This window comes from Labrus bergylta, chromosome 13, assembly GCF_963930695.1.
Source record: "Labrus bergylta chromosome 13, fLabBer1.1, whole genome shotgun sequence".
Classification (NCBI taxonomy): Eukaryota; Metazoa; Chordata; class Actinopteri; order Labriformes; family Labridae; genus Labrus; species Labrus bergylta.
Genome location: NC_089207.1, coordinates 23772610 through 23796667, shown reverse-complemented (window position 1 = coordinate 23796667; position 24058 = coordinate 23772610). Strand labels below are relative to the sequence as shown.

General features: G+C 39.5%; 1 protein-coding gene across 1 annotated transcript; it reads right to left on the bottom strand.

The window, feature by feature from the left end:
* Positions 1–793: 793 nt before the first annotated feature.
* Positions 794–16911, bottom strand: LOC109985388 (coiled-coil domain-containing protein 138). The gene is made up of 15 exons (XM_065962615.1): positions 16720–16911; positions 15507–15546; positions 14891–15005; positions 14702–14802; positions 13994–14157; positions 13652–13789; positions 12749–12868; positions 12159–12236; positions 11918–12037; positions 11189–11341; positions 10959–11075; positions 9678–9891; positions 6087–6260; positions 2359–2497; positions 794–1320 (listed from the first exon to the last, which is right to left on the bottom strand). The coding sequence occupies exons 1-15, from the start codon at positions 16798–16800 to the stop codon at positions 1194–1196; spliced, it is 1881 nt and encodes a 626-aa protein (XP_065818687.1). The 5' UTR covers positions 16801–16911; the 3' UTR covers positions 794–1193.
* Between the last annotated feature and the right edge of the window lie 7147 nt (positions 16912–24058).

Below are 24058 nucleotides of genomic sequence, written 5' to 3'. Positions count from 1 at the left end.
TTTGATATGATTTTGTTTTAAGACTGGACACTGAGCCGGATATACTTATTGTGTTCCACAGTGTTTATAGCATTTTATTATGTGGTGTTGTCAGGTGTGTTTCTTTATTGTCCTCTGTTGAGTGGAGTGTCATTGTTTTTCTTGCTTTATTTTTATGTGGGACTACAGATGGAAATAAGCGACTCGCTAATTCTGGTGCAACCATCTTTTCATTTTTATTTGTATCAATGATCAATGTCATTGCACACTGTCCCCTAATAAATGAAATAAATGAAAATGAAATGAAAATGTACAGAGGCTAAGCCCTCAAAAGTTGGAAGGCCCGGGTTTGAATCAGACCTGTGGCTCCTTTCCCACATGTTGTTCCCCACTCTCTCTGCAGTTTAAATCAATTTAAGGACCATGCATAGACAAGCAGTCTACATGTTTACCATGTTCTATATTCTATTATAAGATCCATGGACACAATAATCCAGCAAAATTCTCTCATCACTATCATTGAACCGTTGCGTGAACATTTAGGAATTTGGAAGCCTTAAAAATACTCAATTCAGTCCTTTGAAATTCAAACCAGCCAAGCATTTCCAAGTGATTTTCAACAAGCGTGTTTTAAATATCTGCTGTAATTGTTCCAGTCCTTCCAATCTCCTCCATCAACCAACACCAGCAGTGTGTCCCATGCTGAGACCATTACTCCCATCAACCCACCCATGCTGTGGAACCAACAAATAAGACACATTTATAAAAAACATATGGATTCCAGCATCTCATAAGCATATCACATCTTGATATATAACCTTGAAATAGTTTTGTTTATTGTAATTCAAAAGTTTGACTGTCACCTCGCTTCCTCAGTGCACATGAGACACCCATTAAGAACACTGGAAGGAATGACACAAAGGTTTGATCATTGAAAGAACGGACGACAAGGCATCAGATTGTCTTCACAAAGAAGGTCACGAAGTCAAAACACAAAGACAAAAGGACAACAAAAACATGTCACGATATAATTAAGAATGTGAGTTTGAATATGTTATTTGAGGTAGAGCAGGACGGAGCGTTGATAATCAGAATTATGGGGATGGTATTTTGCGCACAGCTGAAAGAGAAGGCAAATCATGAGTTACTGAAATACAAAGCAGGTGACTGTTTACCCCACCTGGGAAGCCTGTTTTATTTTAGAGCCCTTGGGGTTATTGAAGGTTGTAGATGATGGACCTGAGGTTCAGGCGGAGGAAGGTGTGAGTGTGGTTGGTGTTGTGATAAAGTTCTTGTATCTGAAGGTGGAGGGAGGAAAGTTCAAACAGACGACGGTTCTTCCTGGATAAAAGCAGAGAAATATAGATAGACTTTTAACATCTCATAAAAACTGACTTTTTGTTTTCTTTTCACTGAAAGTTTTTCATTTAAGATGCAATAAAGAACGCATAAGTAAGCACACAATTGCATGGTTAAATGTTTCAGTTTTTCCAAGTCTAATAGTTGTTAATGTTCCTATGGTCGACAAATTTTCACACATTTATGACATTAATTTAATGATCTAAATTTGGACAGAAAACAGTTTGACTGAAAACAAATGTTATAAGTAACACTGATGATAACACTGTGCTATATAAAAAAATCTTAATTATAACAAAAAGCTTTAAAACATGAATTCTGTAGTACACGCTCAAGTTTGCCACTAAAAGCAAAAGAAGTAATGCTTCTGAATATGTCTGCAAACCCAGCAAGGAGACTAAAAACCAGTATACACTGTTCCTTCCAGCACTTACCTGTGTATCGTTGTTCAGAGTAATGTAGCTCGCAACTAGTGTAGTGCAACAAACACAAAACGCAGCCATATTAAGAACTACTGTAGTTGAGCCTGAGCTGATCTGTATCTATTGAACACTGTAACTTAACCAATTGGAAAATAGGCTTCACTGCGTCTGTGGTACTTGTCCTTAAAGAGGAAAGTCAGCTAGGAACACGAGAGAAATGTTTAAAAGGTGCACAGACAAACAGATAACCACCAGCTCCACCACCAGTCATTTGTTCCAAAACCACCTGACTAATGGAAACTTACCAAAAACGTTAGTGATTGACTAGTGGGCAGAACTATTTCACCTCTGAAATATAAAACCCTTTTTTTTTTTTTTTTTTTTTACCTTGAATTAGATAGGACAGCTAAAGAGAGACAGGAGAAGTGGTGGGAAAAGAGTGGGGGATGACGTGTAACAAATAATCACAGGCCGGGAGTCAAAACCAGCGACCAGTGTATCAAGAACTTTCCCTCTGAATTTGGGACGCCTGCTCTGCCAACCGCACTGAACTAGCAACCTGAATACAGAAATGTTGATGCTTGTGCACTGTGTCTACCTGATGCTGGAGAGCTTTTGCAGAAGGATGGAGAGCTTCTCCAGCGACGGGAGCTCCAAACAAGGGTTCTTGAGAATCTTGGAGGTTGTGTGGAAAAACTCCTCACAGCTACATGCTTCCAGGAAGAGGTTTAAGTAGCCTGTGAGCAAACAAACACAAGCAGAGCAGAGGGGCAGGATATTATCAAAACAATTCCTGTAATAAACAACACATTTCTGTTCAATGTGACAACTTTGGAAGGGATGGGAATTATCAAACTTCACTTAGCCATATTTTCCAGATTTGCATAGAAATTAAAACTACATGGATGGAAAGAACAGACCACGAAAACACTTAACAGTCAAACCGAGCTCGACAGCGCTACAGATGCTGCTCAGAGATACTCTGAAGATTGTAATTGAAAGAGCTTCCATATTGTCACTCTTAACTCTGACCTTCCTTTTATCAAACACAAACCTCTCACACAAACACATATGAAACACAGAGATGGCAACAGCATCAATACACACAGATGGCGACTGCATATTCTTTAAATCAATAGAAAACAAATGTGGACCTTATGAAATCCTAAAATTAGTCGGCCTCCTAGTAAACAAAACATTTGTTTCTGCTAAAGCCACATTCCTGCTGCTTCAAAAAACTAACTCACCACTGGCTTAGACCACGCACAAGGGTGAGGGAATACAATCGGAGCCACGGAGGGACTCTTTTGGCTGGTACGGAGTTTACGCTGGCATCAAATCACAGCAGAAGATTGGCCGGAGAAGAACAGGATCAGGTTTAGATCAGAAAGGATAAGACGGGTACAATCTGAGCATGTGAGAGGTCAAAGGCAGGATACTATAGTTGATCATTCTTTTTCCAGGCATATCATCACCTTACCCCAAGGTTATAAAACCGATTATAAAACTAGTGTGGATAAGGCATGAACGAGCCTTTTCATCCCAGGTCTTCAAATACTGACACTCTGTGACTTGCCTTTGGTGTCCCATTCAGGCAAACAGGGTAGCTGCTGTAGCACCAAGGTTTAAGAAATATGGCTTAAGGGAAACTGCAATATAACATTTGGAAAGAAACATAACAGGGTGAACTTAACGTTTTTTAACATGGATTTTTGGTCATCACCCACACAAGCCACCATGAGCAGGCTTTATCCGTCTGTCTGTTACATCACTGAGATCAGTTGCTATGAGCATCTAATGTTGCCACGTAGAGGGTTAACATTAAAGTAAGTCGAAGACCAGGTGTGTCGGTGACTTGTGATTTTCTTTGAGACACCAAGGGTTGTGACGAAGCACCAATCATTGAGCAACGCGTGAATGTGAATGGAAACTAAATCCTAATAAACGTAATCATGTTTTAAACAGACATTACACCAAACAAACAATGTTTGGTAGCTGCTCAGAGGAGCTGGAGACGGCTTTGAATGCCTTACCTGTCCTGTATTTTAACATGACTCCTTCTGTTCACAAAGATTTTGAGGTGGTGTTTTGGTTTAAATTATCAATTGGACTATATGTTTGAAAGGTGACATACTGTAGGTCAAAGGGGGGAAATTGATCATCGTCATTTTAACCAGTTCAGGGGGGACCTGAATTTATTGTTTTACACTGTGGGATCTTAAAAACTATACCTCTGCTTTTGTTTGCAACAATAAAGAATGTCTGAAGTAGTGAATTTTTAGTATGACATCATCCAACAACAGACATGAGCCACAGACACCAACACTGTTTGTGAGGGTCTTGGGTGTACTGAGTCGGCCGATTGCATTTTTTTTTTTTTTTATCCATGAAAGTTGATTCAACAAATAGTGTTTGGTCACAGGTAGCACATGTGACTTAACTTAAGAAAAGCAGCCTCTTGTTGCTGTATGTCCACAGATGTCATATATGTACTTTTGTGTTTCGGGTACAACTAGAACTTATTTTGTTTTACTGGCAGCGTTCGGTGTAAACCTTTCTCCCCCTGGTCCTCATTCCCTCCCCTCATTACGGCTTGTAAAACATAGTAATTAGCAAGTCTTGCTAGATTTACAGCCCCCTTCAAACGCACAACTGTGCGTACACACAGTTCCAGCTCCGGTCGTCTGGTCTATGTCTCTGCTGTATGTAAGCATACACCAAGCCTAAATGACATGGCTCATAACCCTGCCGAACTGGCCCTCCTGTGTTAACACATTGCAGCTGTTGGTCAGTCTTTTGTCTTTCTATAAACGAGACAGGAGGTGGTGGAGGTCCAAGGTTTTATGACCATCATTTCCAGATCTAATTCCTGACCTTTGTGTGTGATTGATGCGAGCTCAGGGAAACCCGTTACCTATCACATGTGGTTTTTGTGGGAGGATGATATGGAGGGGATACCGCAGGAGGAGCTGCTATAAATCAAAGTAAATAGTGATAGAAAAGACAGACTATAAATCTGAGCAAGAAGAGCGATCACAGCTTCTTTCAAGGCTATCTCAACCATGAACAATTTCCTACACAAAGTCACATGTAGAAGCTTTTAGAGTGTTGAGTGCTCAAGTGGATTCGTTCATTCAGATAATAGTTTGCCATTCTGAAGTGCACCTCAGTGCTAAAAATTACCAAAATGTACCAAACTGATTGCTTAAAGCTACTGTGAGGTGCATTTCATGTATGTCAATCTTCTTGGCCCCTCTAAGTGGTACTAAGTGGTGGTCTTACAGTATTTCTTTGGTGAGCTTGTCCTGTACATGTGTTGGTGACAACAAATCTCATCCCGCTGTCTTTTAACAATCGTCCACATAATGTAAGTATTTGCTGTGAAAATTGCAAACCAAGGCTGTTTTGGGAGTGTGCTTGTAATTATACATGTCTGACACATAGAGTGTATAAAACTATGTCTCAGTAATGTCACCTATTGGTTACAAGCGGTGGCTGTGGCTCAGTTGTTAGAGTCGGTCAGAGGGTTTGGGGTTCGAACCCTTGCTCCTGCAGCCACATATCCGATGTGTCATTGGGTAAGATAATTAAACCTGAGGTGCTCTTGCTGGATCGTTGGCGGTGTATGAATGTGTATGAATGGGATTAGTTACTTCTGATGGTCACTTTACATAGCAGGCAGCCTCTGACAACAGTGTGTGAATGTGGTGTAAATGAGTAGGTGTGACCTTCAGTTTAAAAGCAGATGAGTGGTCAGAACAGAATTTACTGATGGGGAGTCTTGAAGCCCAATGATGGCGAGGCCTTATTGAAAATGCAGTCTTAACTAAACTTTGAGTCAACCTAGAAACAGGTGGAGTTGAGGAGTCCTGGCAAGCAGATACAAAGCGCCTGCTTGCAGTCATGTCAGTCATGCCCCTAATTATGCATAACTCTTATCCTTAATACCATCAAAAAGGATGACTGGTAAAAAAAATTGTACAGTGTGTGCCTATGGCACTATTCACTATTCAGACCAAATTTTTTTTTGAACCAGGCTGAAAGCATGTTTATTTCTGCTGTCAAAATAGACATTTTAACCTTGGTGTGTTTATGTTCATGAGATTTCACAGCCAGCCAGAAACCAGTTAATGTTCCATCATAACCATCAAACTACATTGAGTATGAAAGATGCACTCAATGCATTTAGTTAATCTTTTAAATGTAGTTGAATGATACAATTAAGTCCAGTATATGGATACTCCACACATATATTGGCTTTGGTGTGAAATCTATGGAAATAATTACTTATAAGTAAGACCGTGAGTAATAAGTAAGCTTTCTTACAGGACTGTTGAGTTAGCTCCATCAGGATATCAACAGGTGTGTGTAGACCTCCACGACCAGCCCGAAGCATGGACATCAGCACACACACTCCTTCATAGTGGATGAAAAGGCCTCGACTGTCCTCAGACATCAGCTCCGTGTGGAGAGAGTCCAGAGCCAGGGCCAGAACATCAGCTGCAGACAGGACAGAAAGACATAATGTAGATAACATACAAATAACTTATCCTGACATTTAGTCTTTGACTCTTAGGCAGGTATTATTAGATTAGATTGGAAACCTTTATTAATCCCCAGCAGGGAAACTCATTTGCCACATGATCAATTCATACACTACAAACAATATGGACAGTACAATCACAGTACACAACAAGTCAATAAACAACACACACCTTTGAAACTATTTAAGATATAATTTAGAGCCATGAATTAAATCCACAACTCAAAATGTTCAATAAAATATGTGACAGCTGCTGGAACAAAGGACCTTCTAAGTCGTTCAGTAAAACACTAAGACATCACTAGTCGCTCACTGAAGGAGCTTCTGAGTCCATTAAAAACACTGCTCAAAGGATAGCCTTCAAAGATCAAAAGCATTTTTAGTTTGGTCCTCATTCTGTTCTCAAAGGTAACTTCAAGTGTGTCTGGGTTAATGCCGGATTAATCCATTAATTAACCTTATATCATAAAGCACTATTATTAAAATACAAGCTAAAATATAAAATTCTAATTTGAAACTTTACCCAAATTTGAACAAATCTGGTCTTTTATCTACGCCTTTTTATTGTATTGCCATTATTCAAGCAGTGTTTCCTTTCTTTCTTTTTTCTATCTCCATCAATGTACCTCGGTATTACAGCCTGCCATCCCTCTGCAATCACTTTCAGAGTCCAGAACCCTTTCTGCCTGACATCTCAAACATACGATCAGTGATCACCTCAGATAGTTCTGAGAGTCTCTGAAGTTCTGAGAAAATTCTTAACAAATGTCCAGCAGTGCTGGATTTACACAACCTGACATGGGATAAAAGCTTTCTTTATGATTTTGGACTGAGTTCGGTTAGCTCCTTCCAGAATGGTATCTATTATGTGTAAAAAAAAAAGTCCAGCAAGTATGAGGGAATGAAGCATCTCTCCATTATACTCAATCTGGTTTCCCGTCAATCCAGAGAAAGAAAGAAAGCAAACCTGGGGAGCACATTGACAGAGAATAGTCTATAGAGACATACTGAGAGCCCTGGAGCATAAAAGAGCAGATGGAAGGTTGACTCAGAGGTAAGTTTCACAACATATGTCAGGATATATAGGCTGCACACACTGAGAGCACCAAGATTTATAGTGTGGAAGCCAGGATTTGGACGTAGCTGAAAGCTTTTTGCCCTTTTCAAATATTTGAATGAGAGTCAGACTAAGAACCTAAAGCCACGCTGGCTGCTCTGTGAGGCTAATGAGCTGTGGAAAGAAAACAGAACAGTAAGATCGACATATACTGGTTTTGATCGCGGCTGTAACACCAACATTTCTTTAATGGTATTACTAACATGATAATGTCAAGCAAGGAGAGTTGACCATATTTAAAACCTTAGTGTACACAGTTTCCCCCAGGAAAGCTTGTAAACTGACTTCTCCTCGATGCAGACTCTGTCAGGTTTAACATGTGCAACTGCTGATAATCAAACACTTTTTTTTTCCGAGCTGCAGCACAGAGGTTTTTTTTCCTCACACATCAGCTCCTCATTGAGACTGATTAGGATGTTTGTCAAGACTTTTCCAAACTTGTATAAACATTTCTTTTCTCCCCATCACTGCTATGTGCTTCTCTGGACTGCAAACTTGTGGTGCACCTCGACCTTCATGTGAATAAAGTTACTTAATTCATAAAATGTGCACTGTTTGTTGTGTGATGTATTAACAGTGCAGATTACCCAGAAGATCATATTTACAAAACTGTGTTAGCACAGGTGCTGTTTATTCCAGGTAAGGTGGGGAGACCCCAGTTTAGCATTTTACCATAATGACATTTACCAACATACAAATTAGATTCAAAACTAGTTGCATACAAGATTTTAAACTATAACTCTACACTGTAACTTTTAACTCTTATTTTTATTAAATTATTTTTTATATTCCAACTTCTGTTTTTGTTTTTCTTTCAATCAATTTCATTTTAATGAACTATTTATTTTAATCATATTTCAAGATTGAATCTTCTCTGTGATTGTTAAGTGTTTGTTTTAGTTATTTTTAAATGTTCTAGTTCAATGATTCTTTCTCCCTCTGTCATGTTGCTTTTGACGTCCTGTGTGAAGCACTTTGAATTGCCTTGTTCCTGAAATGTGCATTATAAATAAACCTGCCTTGTCATATTTGACTAATGTGCTACAGCTTAACTTTGTCAGGGAAAATGTAAACAAAAGTGCTCCCACATCCTGACCCAGCGATTAAGAATCTGTGTATTCTGTCCTCTTACTGAGCGTGTCATTTGTTCCAGTCATAGAGAGTCATCAGTGTTTCAGAAAGCAGCTTGGATTTCTAATAGTAGATTCAAAGTGTGAAAAAAGTTAACACAGCATACTTTGTACAGTATGTCCCATGTATTACTTTCCTGCTGTTTTCATGTATTCACACCTACACAGGTGAAATGCTAGCACAGAGGGAGGTGATAATGAACAACACATGTACCTCTCTGGATGTCTAAAGCTGATGATGTTTCTGACCGACAACTTCAATAAGGCTTCTTCTACATTCTTACATCTTTAATGTGTTAAACAGAGAACTTCTCTTTTTCAATTATCTGATTTCGGATAAAACAATTTAAGGTTAATTTTTGGTCTTGATAGGACAGTAGATAGAGTCAGAAACTGGGATAGCGAGAGACAGTGGGGAATGACATGCGGGAAAGAAGCCACAGGCTGGATTTGAACCCGAGCCGTCCGCTTGGAGGACCACGACCTCTGAAAGACACTTTTTAATAAACTTTTTTTTTTTAAGTATTCCTTATTAGCCTTTGTAGAGCCGATTTGGCTCAGTACAAAGGAGCGAGAGAACATATTATATTTTGAATTCAATTTTTCCTTCGATGATTTCTCTTTCCCTCTCTTAATGGGTTTGAACTGTTCTGTTACTGCTTAATGTCAGCTGTCTTCTCTTAGAAAATAAAAACATCTCTCTCTTAATTGCTTCTATTCAGTCCTGGAAGCTGGACGTAGATAAATGAAATACGTCAGAGATCTATGGTTTCCCATCACAGGAGATGAACTATGCCATCTGTGGAAGCTCAGGTCCCAACATTTAAATTTGCAAATCATTTGGAGATATCCTGTTTTGAAAATGTGGCATGAATTGCTTCCTTCAGTTTTAAGTTAAGTTAACTTATAAATACTTAACGTTTGGGATTGTTGGCTGGATCTCGGGCTCTTTTTTCACTTTACTGACCCAGTGCAGCGTGGATCAAAAAACAATTATCAATAATTAAATAATGGCAGTACTACATAATTCGTTACGTCAAACCCCTGTATGCTGTTTAAAGTCAATAGTTAAAAATCTTTGTTGTATTGTCAGATACTGTATGCACATGTGTGATCAGTATTGATACCTTGTGTTACAGTGCGGAGGACGATGAGGGCTGAGAGGATGCGTGTGTGGGGACAGGGGCTGCAGTAAAGGGGCCAACCCCTGTTCGGTCCAGTTGCAGTCACACTGCAGGACTTGGGCAGGTCTGGATCGTCAGAGTCCGACACAGTGAACTGACCTGGCGGCTTTGACACTTGCTCTCCTATCCGCCGCAGAGTGGCAGACAGTGCTACATGCTGTGAAAAACACACATAGACACACACTCACATAAACTTCTTATTGCTCAACATTTATAACTGTGGCTGCACTCAGTTAGTTCTGTTATGTAACTGTGAAGAATCCTGATATGCCTACAACGATCTTCATCAAACATCAGTGTAGAAGACACAAGGTCAGTCTGACAGGGAGCCGGAAGGCTTCTCCAAATAACTGATGTGGCCAATAAATCGATTTGGCAGGCCCCCTTTAGCCGGACTGGAGAAGAGGAGGCGGGAGATAGAAAATTGCGGGCCAGGGGCAAGTGGTCAAAGCCGGGGCACAGCTCATGGTAGGGATCTGGAAGGCTGGCAATGAGCTGGATCTAAACCTTAAAAACCTGCAGTGCTGTGAAAGGAAATTAAGCAACAGAGTGGATATCCCCTGCATGAAAAGAATGTGCATTCCTCGGATGTGTAGCAATGTGTGTCTTGCTAAAGTGCAAGTGTGTCTTTTTTTAATTCTTCTGCATAATGATGTGAAAGCAACCAAGGAGCTTTCTTTTATAAACAAGCCCAAACACCAATTACTAAGGTGGGTGCAGGTCACAGAATTCATTTCATTTTTACACACGACATAAGCTCACTCCCTTGTGTGGTTGTTTTTAAATCACAAGAAATTTACAACAAGGCAAAGTAGATGCTGCTAAAAATGGCAAATATCCAAAAACATTTTCCCCTGATAAAATGTATTTTCTTTTCATTAAACGCTGCCTCTGGCTGTAATGTGGGCGACCAGAAGTTTACATACAAAACGTATCAACATTTTTAAAAGGGAGCAACCTAAATATTATGCAATACGACTATTTTGTTTTCAGCAAAATATACTGTAAGATCAAATGACATAGATGGTAACATTACACACACTTCTCCTTAATCAGCATTATCTCCGATGCATCCTTAAATCCAGATATTTTTAGGAAGCTTCTGTGAAACCTACAAAGACAAGGCTCACAACAGATGTATTCTACTCTTACTGTTATCATACTGTATGCTCTTTGGTGTATCCTTCATCCCTTGCTGCATGAATAATAGTATCATATCTTTACCAGTGGACTTCTGTCCATGTGCCTCAAAGCCCAGTGGATGAGACGCAGGAGGTTGAGGAGGAGTTCAGCTTCTGATGGAGGAGTGTGATGAAGCTGATCTGCTAATAAAGGCAGCCCCTGAGGAACATAAAAAGAATTCATTACTTTGATCACAACATAACATTTATAATGAGTCTTGTTTTAATGCTATTTTTGTGGTCACTTTCGTAATCACTGGATGACTCTACTACCTTAAGGCATCTCTCGTTGAGCACAACCTGTGGAGGCAGACACCGGTCGACACCTTTCCCTTTGTTTCCCACTGCTAAAGAGAATGTCTGTCCATCAAGTACCCAGTCCAGCAGAAGGGCAAGCAGCTTTGTTGACGTGTGACCGTAGCTGCCCTGAAAGTAAGGAGGGTCAAAATATGCAAGGGTTTACTTTTATCTCAACACACTTTGTCTGTCAGTGTCACATCTTGATCTGAATTCTGCGCCTAAGGGATCCAAAAAAAAAAGTCAAGATTTGAAGAAATGTGCCTAGAATTAATCGAGGTACATGATTGAAATTCAGCCATTCCAACTACAGGTATATTCAGAAAAGTGTGAACATCACATTAGAACTGGGATTTCACTGTGGAGCCTAAAGGTGTTGATAACACTGTGAAATCAAATGGTTATGGAACGAAAAGGTTTGGCTCACTCAATCACCGAATCAGGAAAGAGAAAAATCATCCTTAAAAGGAAAAGTGCAGCTCAACTTTGTCCACTGATGATTCATGTTTAACAAAAGTGATGATTGGCAGGAGTGGATGTGTGTAAATGAGTGTGTCTAACAATGCTAAATGATGTGCAGACTATTTATAAACAAACACATTAGAAGTAAATGAGGCAATGAAATCTTAACTACAGCAAACTGACGTATTTATAGTAAATTACACTGCAACAAACAACAACACAGGCACAGGGTGGTTTAAATACCTTGTAGCTGGGTTTTCCAGAGGCAGCAGTTTTCTCCTTTCTGGATGGTTTCATGTACTCTGTGCTCTTCACATTTGCTTTCTGACATCCTCTTGGTGCTATGCTGTGCTCATATTTCCTCTGAAATCAATCAATAAATGTCCATATGAAATAGGTTTGAAGATATCAAACAATTTTGGAGAATTCGCTTGACACTAGTCATAAAATAACACAATCAGGATCTGTGGTCAAATGTCCTCACCTGAAGGTTGTCAAGTCGAGCCTGCACCCTCTTAGACTGACTCTCCAACTTCTGATTTTGTTCACTGATCTCTTGCAACTGTTGATTTCAAAACTTTCCATGTTAATCTGCTGTGAAGTCCATTGTTTAAACAAATGTTCCTAAATCCTTAATTCCTTGCAGACAAAAAAAAAAGGGGATTATTTTCTGGCACACTGTTGTTATGTCACAGCGCCCTCATGTGGTCAACAGTAATAACTGTTTGCTCCTTCTCAAACCAAAATGAATTGGAGGATTTGTTTGGACACTTCATTTCTTGAGATATAAAACTCAAGTGAAATGTTGTGTGATTGTTGGAACATTGTGTAGACATCATGCTTGGTCACTCAAGACTCAATATTTTAAATATCTTCTCAAAGCAAACAAAAAGTGCATTAAGTTCAGCACTAAAGCAAGTCATTAAGCTCATAATGATGATACAATTAAGACTTCAAGTAATAATTAACTTTTGATTAGATGAAACTAAAACACATCAGCCATTTGCTTTAAAACATTTGTAGTCCAATTTTGGAAATACCAATAAGATGCATCAGAAATGTAAACACTCGAACCTGTTTCTTCATGTTGTCATTTAAGTCCTTGATGGCGTCAAAGCTGGACTTCAGCCTCTTGTTCTCCTTGCTCCTCTCTCGCAGATGTTCCTGCAGCTGGCTCACCTCTTGCTGGTGTTTCTGGAGACAAAGAACTTTCAGGTTCACGTATAATGAATGTGTAAGTACCAGTGCAACCACAGCGACAATGTTTGAACACTTCAGTGATACATTATGCTGACTTGAGTTTTTATTTCTGTAGAAGTCAGTCCATTGCAACATCCCCTCATGTGCTGCTTCTTACAGACTGCGAAAAAAAACTTACTTTCCAAGAAGCGGCAACCTCAGGTGTTGAAAAATGAAGCAAATGCGGAAAAGCAAAAATCCTGCAGTTCGTCTAGTGTCCGATTTAATTTTATGGACGATACGTGTTAACCGTGGACAGGTGGGCGCGATGTAGCAGTTTGTCAGGAGGCTTAAAACCCAACCTCAGCTCCAGCTGTCAGCCTGTCATTAAGTTGACTGAAAGTTAGGCTGAGATACGTTTTCCTGCATGGAGGCTGCTGCTGATCAACCTCCACAGTAGTAACAGATGGGTGAAATCACTCAGGCTTTGTTCATTAATATTTACAGTCTATGGTTTTGTTTAAAAAAAAGCGTCAGAGATCAATCTGTTTATTAACATGTCTCAAGATCATTAAAAGTCTGAAATGACAACCTACAGTTTACACCTGTTTCCTACAAAATGCAGAACAACATCAGGTTTTGAAGCAGAATGATGAGCATATATAATGTGGTATATAAGCTCACACTTTTGGAATAACTGTATGACTGATTGTTTTATCAAGAGAGTGGAGACTAGGTTGAACAAAGAGATTGACTACAACTCCTTTGTGTTGAATGTGACTACATGTAGTGTCTGACCTCCTTTACAGCAAGTATGCGAGAGTGTAACATCTCCTCCAGACTGGCCATCTTCCTGAAAGCTTCCTCCTGTTCCTTCAGCCTCCTCTCTCGCTCCTGTAGCTCCCTCTCCCAATGCTGCTGGCCTTGTCTCTCAGTCTGTTTACACACACATAAAAAAGAAATAAAAAAAAAGATTTCAATACTTAATAAACTCGACTACATTTTGAGAAGAAAAAATACACACAAAAACAATAATCTACTGCATGTTAGTTGGTGTTCAGTGCAATGCTTTTTTTGTTTTGTTTCCCAGAAGTAGATTCACTGATCAACCTTCATTACCAAGGTTCAGCTCTCTCTCACCCTCAGCTGTTCATAGATGGTCATCATCTCCTGATAAACCTCTGCTAGCACGAAGGTAGAGGAGCGACTTGAGTCGGGGAGCTGGTAAGCTCTCAGAAACATGTTGTTTCTCACAGTTTCCTGGGACCCAGGGCTACCATCCAGACAGGAGGGCAAGGTCACATCTGGACAAACAGAGGGATAACAGTTTAAGGAAAAGGCTTTGAAATAAACACACAATACTTGTGCCCTAATGAGGAACACCCTTGTCCCAGTCATGCCTGTATATTCTAGTGATAAGTTACAAAACCTACCCTATGGCCCTGGCACCGCAACCCAAAACAGCATTGCAATCTTCAACAGACCCAGGCCTAATACATATAGTCCCAAATCTATCTTATTTTCTAAAACGCTTTTTTGTTTTTAGAAAGGTTAAACGTTTTTAAAGAAGCAATCATATAGGTGACAATACCTTGAAGGATTTTCTTTCTGAAGTTGGAACCTTGATATTATTTCAGTCTGACTCTTAAAAGAGTCAGTTCCTAATGGACGGTGGGGAAAGCACAGCCCACGCAGAATGAAAGCACACACACACACACACACACACACACACACACACACACACACACACACACACACACACACACACACACACACACACACACACACACACACACACACACACACACACACACACACACACACACACACACACACACACACACACACCTGTTTCTGTAAGCAGCTCCTGAGAGTCCTGGATTTGGCCAGCTATGGAGTCCTCGCTGAGGTCTTCATCGCTTCCAAGTGAAATACGGTCACTGCTGAAGCTTAGAAAAGACAACATCTTATAATCAAGGCACAAGCATCATCACCCTCATGAACAATTCTATTTGTCAAAGTATTCACATCACTTACTGGTCAGGATGGTATTTAACTGCTTTGAAGAGCTCATGTAAAGCTTTGCTGTAACATTTCATCTCTTTGATTGGGTGTTTGGATCTGTTCGCAAACGTAAGTCTTTGTACAGCCTCTAAGATAGGGAAAGTGAAGCAGTTAGGCATATTAGTTCAAGAGTATGTTTTTTTTTCTGGGCTTTTAGTGCCTTTATTGTAGGACAGTGGACAGAGTCCGAAATCAGGGAGAGAGCGAGAGTGGGGAACAACATGTGGGAAAGGAGCCACAAGCTGGATTCAAACCTGGGCCGCACGCTTGGAAGACTATAGCCTCCATACATGGGGCGAGCACACTAACCACTGCACCACTGACGCCCCTAGTCTCTATATGTTTAATTATCAGTTATATCTGGACTTATACCAATGAGTGGCACTCATTAAAACTAGGACAAACCCTAGTATCTGTCGATTACAGTGCACAATTTAAATTTGCAATACATTGCAGGAAACAGTGATGCCAAAAGACAGACAGAGTGACAGGAAGACAGAGTTGAACTAACAGTGAATGTAAATAATTGTGTCAATCAAGACATTGTTGTAATATGAACATCTGGGGGCCCTGAGAGAAGTGTACTTACCATTAATGGTTCCTGAGTTGATGTCTTCTGACAGGGGTAACTAAAATCACAAAAACAACTGGATTTAGATCAACCTGTCAAAAGTGATTACTTTACTTACTTGTTCTAGAGATTGGGGCAGCAGTAGCTCAGTTATTTATCCCACTTGGGTTGGGAACTGGAGGGTCACCGGTTTAAGTGACGCTGCGGGAAGAGTCTGGACACTGGTCTTCATGAGCACTGCTGAAGTGCACCTGAGCATGGCATTGAACCCCCTCTTTCGTGTGCCCTGCCTCACTCTGACATCCATTAGTGCATATCAGTCAATGTGATCTGTGTGTGTATTTTAGCCCACTGTATGAGTGTGTAGCATGTCTCAACAACAGACTGTAAACTTGAATCTTTCCTCGTGTGATTAAAACAGAATATCTGAGTAATACAACTGTCCTCTGCAAAGGTGATTTGTCTGCTACATCCATGACCGCTAGGTGAAAGGTTTACACGCTTTCTATGGCTCATTATTGTATTGAGGATTCACTCAAGGTAAAACTAACATTAACTTATGACAAATGTTTACAGTTAGCTAGCATGAGTTTGACATAAGAGTATTCCTGTATTTAAAATCCATGCAAGTAAGTTTATTTGCCTAAGTTTGACGTTTCTGCTATAGTCTGTTATCAATGGCGTAATTGTTGCTAAGCCAGCTAAAGAGACATTGCAAAAACACAGTCTTTAGTAACCATGTGGAGCAGGGATGGGCAACTTTGTTCACAGCAAGGGCCACATTCATTTAATTCTCACTGCCAGGGGGCCAAATTGTAGCACACAAAAAACGATTACAGTCAATTATGTCTCAAATTTAACTCAACATATACCAGTGATCAAATATTATTACGGACATATTTCCGATTTTCATGTTTTCATGGCAGATTTTGTCATGTTTTCTTCATGTTTCCAATTATTTGATATGTAAAAATTGACCTGAGGGCCACATTGAGGGTTGATGGGGGCCGCATGTGGCCCCCGGGCCGCCAGTTGCCCACCACTAATGTGGACCGGTAAATCCACTAAAACATATACATTGTTTTATTAAAGGATGACAGGCTGCCATTGATAACGTTCCCACTAAACCACTAAAGGAAAGGTTTTCCAGGTTGTGAGTTTCTCCAGCAGGTAAAAAACACGTTCAGTAAGTTTGTCTAGAAACAGTTTAAAGTTGTACTTAATGTCAAACCTGTTTCTTCCGCTCCAAATATTTCTGCATGAGCTTGTCGACTCTATCAGCAGTGTCGTGGTTTTTGCGCTGCAGGTTCATAGCTAATGTAAATTGGCCAAAGTTATCATATTACCGCTGTTGAGAATCGTTTTTCCTCCTGTTTAGATATCACTAGCGTCAAGATTCGTAAAACACATGACACTTCCGGTTAAGCCTTTCAAATTAAAACGTATTACAGGGATATGTCTAGTGTTTTAGCTATTGACATACTTTTGATTTTGAAATTCCATTATCCAAACTTCCGGTATTACTTACTCCACTACGTGACTTGATGGACCTGCCTTGTCGTGTAGCAGCAGCAGCTCTAGGCAACCAAAACAAATCCAAATTTGGCGGATAGACGATCACGTGACGTGAAAGATTCTTTGTTGTTGTTGCAGCGCCCTCTAGCGGGGGGAGGAGAGCACAGACCAGCAGCTTACAGATACACATGGTGAGGCCCAGCTTAACTCTATCAGCACTATTCAGATGAAAGGCAGGAATTGTTTCTGTGCCCGTTTTAATCATTAGTCTACTCAAAGGGCACAATAAGGTAGTTATGATACTGGATAAATAAGTAATATGCTTCCAAACAGTAGGCTATAACCATACGTGCCAACTAAATACTGAACAATACAAAAATCTGTTATCAACCCACTGTCTTTGTCTCTCTTTGACTTGTGATATAAAATGGTTCTACCTTCTCTTTTGTTATTATTTATCTACTTCATCTCAACAGTGTTCTGCCCAGTCATAATGTGTGTTTTGCAGTTCATGGGCCATGCATTAAAAACCTTTGGATGTGGTGAATCTGATAACATAATGCAGCTAAAACATCTGTCTCATGTAAAAATCCTTCAGTAGTTTGCTGTGATGATTGTTTACCCTTTAATCGTTTAAGTCAAAACGGCTGCAGTTCTAACAAAGGGTGGAAGTAGCATATGCCACTTTTTTATCTAGTTTTGTTGGCATGTGGGCTATTAAGATGAAAAATTGAGCTTATTAACCTCAAGCCAGAATGTTGAATTTAATATGATATGGGCAATCAAGGTTTTCACTTGGTGTGAAAGTTGCATTGGAGTGTGTTAAATAAATGAACACATTTCACCTAATTTCAGTTTTGAATGTCCTGAGGGGAACCAAGTCTTACTTCTGAGGCTGATTGATGAAGAGTCTGTTCTTATTCAGCCACAGTGTAGTTACACTACTAGGCCAAAGAGTGTCAGTGCCTCACCAGACAACTTCATCAGGCTCTCAATGTGTTTGCTCCTCTGCCTTGTTTTTTGTTGCCTGCTTCACCACAGGCCATCAACTCAGACTTGAAACTTTCAAGCAGCTCCAGCCAATCCACTAAATATTTCACTTGCGTTCACCTTCAGGGCAACTCAACATGACTGTGTTGACAGCATGACTGCTGTACCACAAACTCACTTTCAGCTCCTTTGTCAATTAGTCTAAATATGTAATTAAATTCCGAGGAGTTAGAGGGATTAAAACGAGACAATAAAATGAGTCTTTGTCGTGGATAGCCACAGATTAACCCTCAGTGCCTCTCCAGCCCACAGCACAGCATTAAGCCGTTACATTTGGCAAGCAGAGCTGAGTTTGTTAGACTTGAACGGTCTACAACTAGACTTTAAGATTAATGCCCTCTGTCTCTGTTTTGCTAATTAGCAGCCAGTTCCATAATGCACATTCTCATGACTCAAGCCCCTGCAGGCTTCTGCTGACATCGAGAGAAATTAGCTGGCACACGTACTAACACTGATCTTCATTAGAGAGCTATTTGCTTTGTCCACTTTATATGGAAATTACTGCTCTGTTAAGTGAATTGGTCATTTAAGCTCCTCATTCTGAGCTTTTGTTGTCCATTTTGTGTCAAAAGGAGACAGTGTTTGACCATCAATGGTGCATTTCATGTGCGCATGTGCACATGGAAAGAGGATGGAATTAGTATGATGAGGTCATGGGTTAGGGTAGGAGTTAATATTATGGTAAAGGTTAAGGTTAAATGCCATGTAGCTCTGTACAGTGTGTTTATGAGTATGACATCTTTAGCTGTAACAATGTATTTGATCATCAATCAAGTCGCTGTACAACCTCACGCTGTTACTTAAACAGCAGTCAGGGACGAAGGTGGTCTGTAGAGATATAACAGGCAGTCAACACATTCTTTTGATATAAAATGCGGACATGTCTCGGTTTTCCCATTTTGTTTTATGACAAAAGCAATCCACTGACAATGATAAGATAATTGGGGTTGATGGTCACTGAACAGTGGGACATCTAAAGTGTTATTCTCGTGTTTATTGTAAACTGAGTTTTTTTCATGGACTCAGTTCAGATTGTACTGTATGTGTGTGTGTGTGTGTGTGTGTGTGTGTGCACAACCTGGGACAGTGCAGACAGTCTGAGGGGATGTGCCCAGCAGTTATCGCCCACACCTTCTGTTTTCTTACAAACACCACGAACACACAAGCCATCCCAGGGGACACAACTAGACAAAGCAATCAGGTCCCATCATTGAATTAACAACATATTGCTATGTTGTACTGCAGGGGCAATTATCCCCTGTCTCATGATACACAGCCAAGCACACACACATGCAAGCCCTCTCACACTCAATTAAAGTGGTGATGGCAGTGCTCTGCTGTGAGAATGATTGCATTTCAATTGGCATGACTCTTTGAGTCCACAGAGCAGTATTATGTATGCTAATGCAAGCTGTAAAGACGGATCTGGGGTTCAGGGGGGCGGGAGCTGGAGCAATTACACTACCTCAGAGCCCTGAAAAGACACTGTGTCCCTGGGCATGGGAGGCACTTTAACAGGCTTTTTCATATTAAAAACATACTCTGAGACACTGTAAGCTTTAAGTCTGTGTGAGGCCTAATAAAGACAATAAAGACGTTAGGGTAAGATCTGTACGTGGGAAAGGGGGTCATTTTGGCCCCTGTATGGAAAGCGCTACTTGACTCTTGTTTCATCTCTTAGATTAATATTCTCGACTTTTCCCCTCATTTCTAGGGTCAGTCAACAGTAACCCTGTACACTAAAACCAGTATGACAGAGTTTTGCAATTTTAGAGATTTAAAGCAAGGCACATTTTCTTGATCTCTGATATATTTGATTTGATCAGATTTTTTTTCCTAACATGCAACACAGGTTGACATTAAAAACAAACAGAGAGTAAATAATAATAACGAACAGTGGAAAGTATAATGCAGAATAAATTGTGGGACACTAAGCTATTTAACTGACATGTCCGAAAAGGAGTGGAAAGAAGTAAAAACATATTAAATCCTGCCCCCTCTCCGTTTTGACTTTACTATCCACTCAACCAGCTTCCTACTTATCATGTTAGTATAAATAAAGATGATAATATAATATGGAAATCAAAGTTTAAGTTTACATCATTATCTATAAATATGAACGTATGAACCTACATGATATACAATATATGATTACAGAATGTTCTTAAAGAGGTAACTACAATACAAAATATACATCCATCCATATCCTTGACAATGTATACACATTAAAATATTAATATATTATTGTTTAAAGACAATAGAAGATTTAGAAAATCATTTTCTTTTACTTTTTCATAAAACTGTTTTATGTTTGGACGTTGCTTGAGTTCGTTGAGTAAAGTGTTCCACAGATTTACCCCATAGAGTTACACAAAAACATTTCTAGATGTCCGTACACTTAGAGTTTTGAAATGAAATAATCCCATCAAATTATAGTTTTCTTCTTGATCCATGAACCATTTTTGGATGTTTACCAGAAGAAGATTATATCTTGCTTTAAACATTATGAATGCTTTTTGAAACTCAACCAGGTCTGTAAATGTGAAAACATTTGACTATGATGATATGCAACCTTGTGAATTGTAGCTCTTTGTTTTTGCTTAATTGGATTCATTGAAATGTTGTATATATTGCCCTAATCCTCTGAGCAATCATTTCAATATGGTCGAATCAGTGAACAGTGAAGTATGTAGAATTCAAATGATGTTCCTAATAGATTTAGGCCGTAAGTCTCATTAAAAGACCACTTAAAGCTAATTATCTCAATCAAAACATGAACTGTTAAACTCTACGAGTAGCACAATGTTGTTTGTATTAACTCTAAATTATTTTATAATCTACTTGTATTTAAATGTATCAAATACGTTTGGCTGTAAGACTTTTTAGTACTTATTCTGCCATCCACCACTCAGAACTGCTCATGCAATCAGCACCCTTCCAAAGCCCTGCAGGATTTATCCTCATAATAACTCCTGGTGTTTAAAGAGCCCGTAATTGCTTTGTCAGGTTATATTTATTAGATTAATTTCTACAGATTTAATTGATACATGAATATTTTAATGTTTACCCCTTACATATACTGTACAAGGCCTTTGGGGGCCCCTGGAAACTGTGCAAAGGAGAGGGAATGAAGTAAATCCTGGACCTGCAGAAGCCCCTTGAAACTCACTTTCTTTAATGAAATCGTATGAAAATGTTTTAATTATTCAATGGATTCATAGTTCAATCAAACTTTTTTTAGTCTAAATGTCCATAGTGTTGAAATATAGACGGGATCTACTTACTAGAGTCAGAGGGTCAAGAAAGTTTTGCAGAAAGACAGACTTGAGTTTTTTTTTTTCCCACATGATTCACTGCTAGAAGACGCAAAATGCTGTTGTGCATAATGTGCAAAAACAAGATACTTTTTATCAAGATGGCGAAAAATAGAACTTAGAAATGTGTAAAGACTGCATGTGGAGGGGATTGTTTTGACACTGATGTTTCACCTCCTCCGGACACTTTCACTTTCTGAGGAGGAGAAAACAGAGTGGGGAGAGAGAGCAGTGGAGACGGCTGATTCAAAGATAAATCATACCGGCTCCAAAGTGTGTCGGCCCACCTGGAAAATGCCTGGTATGCCAGATCAGTCCAGCCCAGGTTGCGGCCCATGTTGTTTTTTTTAATCTCACATGGGAGCCCATGATTTGTATACATCTTTTGTAATTTCTCAAATGAGGATTCGATATTTGACGTAAACATAATGCGCTAAAGTGGGCTAAACCTTTCTGATGCTTCTGCCTATCATGACACTTTTAATGAACTCTGTGATGTATGTGCAACCCCTCTAGAAACACCGGACATGGCTGGAAGTTGATCGACCTCTTTAACACTTGAAACAATCATTGCAGTTGCGTCAAAGCCCTCATTTTTGCGTGACCCTTTGCTCGCCAAATGAATTGACCGACTGTTAAACAGAGCGCCGCCTGAGTCAGCCTCTAAAGGAGTTGAATACATTAACACAGTCCCTGATAGTGATGTTTGACCTCCACTCCCACTCACAATACACACAACATTCCTCTGATAGACTGTGTGTGTGTGTGTGTGTGTGTGTGTGTGTGTGTGTGTGAGTGTCTGTGTGTGTATGTCCAAGGGTTTTCAAAAGCCGATACAGACACCGATATTTTTCATAGGAAGATATTGAATATTAATCAATCGATCTCTTTTTTTTTTGTGTAGCACAAATTCATAACAAATGAGATCTCATGACACTATACATAAAGATCAGGTCTGGACAATACTTTTTGTTATACATTCATATCTTTAACTTAGACCTTAGTCATACAGGTAGGGGCGTGTCCAGACTTCATTTACTGGAGTGGCACCCCTATGGCAGTGACTTATGCAGACATGGCATGAAGTACACACATGCAAATGATTTCATTACTTTACCCTTTCTATCCCCACTAATGATATGTACTACTAAGTAACACAATGTGGCAACATATTTATCTTCTTGATTTTGAAGAGACTCAAAAACAAAGCTGTATGTGCAAAGTCACAACTTAAAGGACTTGAAAATTGCATGTAAACTCTTGTACGTTGTCTAACAAGTAAGTCCATTGCAAGTTAGATAGTGTGCATGAGTTTTTATTATGGAAAGAACAAAGTATGCAAAGTATTTATTTACAACTGAAAGTACTGACAACAAATATATATACTACATCAACACGTAAAGAAAACTAGCAGCAGCCTTTTGAAAACAGCTCAAAAAGGGGATTTTAGCCTCTAATCAGGCAATCATAGAATCATAGATTTGGATTTTGGGGCGTCACTTTGGGTGTCAAATCAGAGTTCAAGGGGGCTCCATGCCACCCCTGGCCACCCTTCTTGACACGCCCCTGTATGCAGGTCTACAAAAGGTATTTTTGTTCAGAGTTGTTTTTTTTAGTTTTTAAACAAGCCCACTTATTGATGGGCAGTCGCGGCTCAGTGGTTGTGGCTCAGTGGGTAGAGTCGTCGCCTCACAACCTGAGTAAGGTCAAGGGTTCAATCCCCAGCTGGGCAACATGTCTGATGTGTTCTTGGGCAAGACACTTAACCCTGAATTGCTCCCGCTGCTTCGGTGGTGGAGTATGAATGGGATTAGTTACTTCTGATGGATGATACTATCGCAACCACTACCATCAGGGTGTGAATGTGTAGGTGTGACCTGCAGTGTAAAAGTGCTTTGAGTAGTCGGAAGACTAGAAAATGATGATCTGCATTTCCTTTAATGTGATATATCATACATAATAATACATTGTATGTATCATGAAGTATCAAAGCTGACAGTTATACAATTGTTTAAACAAAAATAAAGCAATAAACAATACAGTCGATAATAGATCATTGTTTTGTGAGGAAGTGCAGTTATTGTAATTATAAGCATAGCTGTGTTAGAATATATGCACAAGGCAGCTGGTTAAGTAAAGAAATTGACATCAGCTTTGAAATTAAGTATAACAGCACTCCCTCACTCATGATATCACTTATTATTTTCTCTATAAAAGCATGGATTACCTTTTTTTTTAAATATTATTACGTGGTGTTTGTGAGGAACTGCTCGCTCAATCGAAATAAAAAGCACTTGCTGTAAGGTCAATCTTTTGGTATTAAGAAGACATGAACCGGTACATGGTTCTAAAAGTCCCTGTGTTGTTGTAAATGTTAGTGATAGGATACAATTATATTACTGTAGAAGTACTATATTCCATATATATATATATATATATATATATATATATATATATATATATATATATAGTTAACGTTCACTGGGCAGCATGTTGTCCCTCTGTCATTGCCAATTGTTTAGGCACACTTGAGCAAGGCCTCCTGGCTGCAAATAACAAAGGCCCAGGCATACATTTCAGTTCAACATCATCAAATATGTTAGAGACCGTATTGACATCACACAGAGGGACCAAAATAGAGAAAGAAGGGTATAAAAGGCTGTATCTATGAGAGGACCTTCATCAGTGACC

What these genes read in the sequence shown, in the direction of transcription:
- LOC109985388 (XM_065962615.1), bottom strand. Translation starts at nt 16,800, where the DNA reads ATGAACCTGCAGCGCAAAAACCACGACACTGCTGATAGAGTCGACAAG. An exon ending in CTCGACTTGACAACCTTCAG is followed by an intron (nt 12,038 to 12,158) that starts GTGAGGACATTT and finishes GATTGATTTCAG; the next exon opens with AGGAAATATGAGCACAGCAT. An exon ending in CAAAAGCTCTCCAGCATCAG is followed by an intron (nt 1,321 to 2,358) that starts GTAGACACAGTG and finishes GCTTTTATCCAG; the next exon opens with GAAGAACCGTCGTCTGTTTG.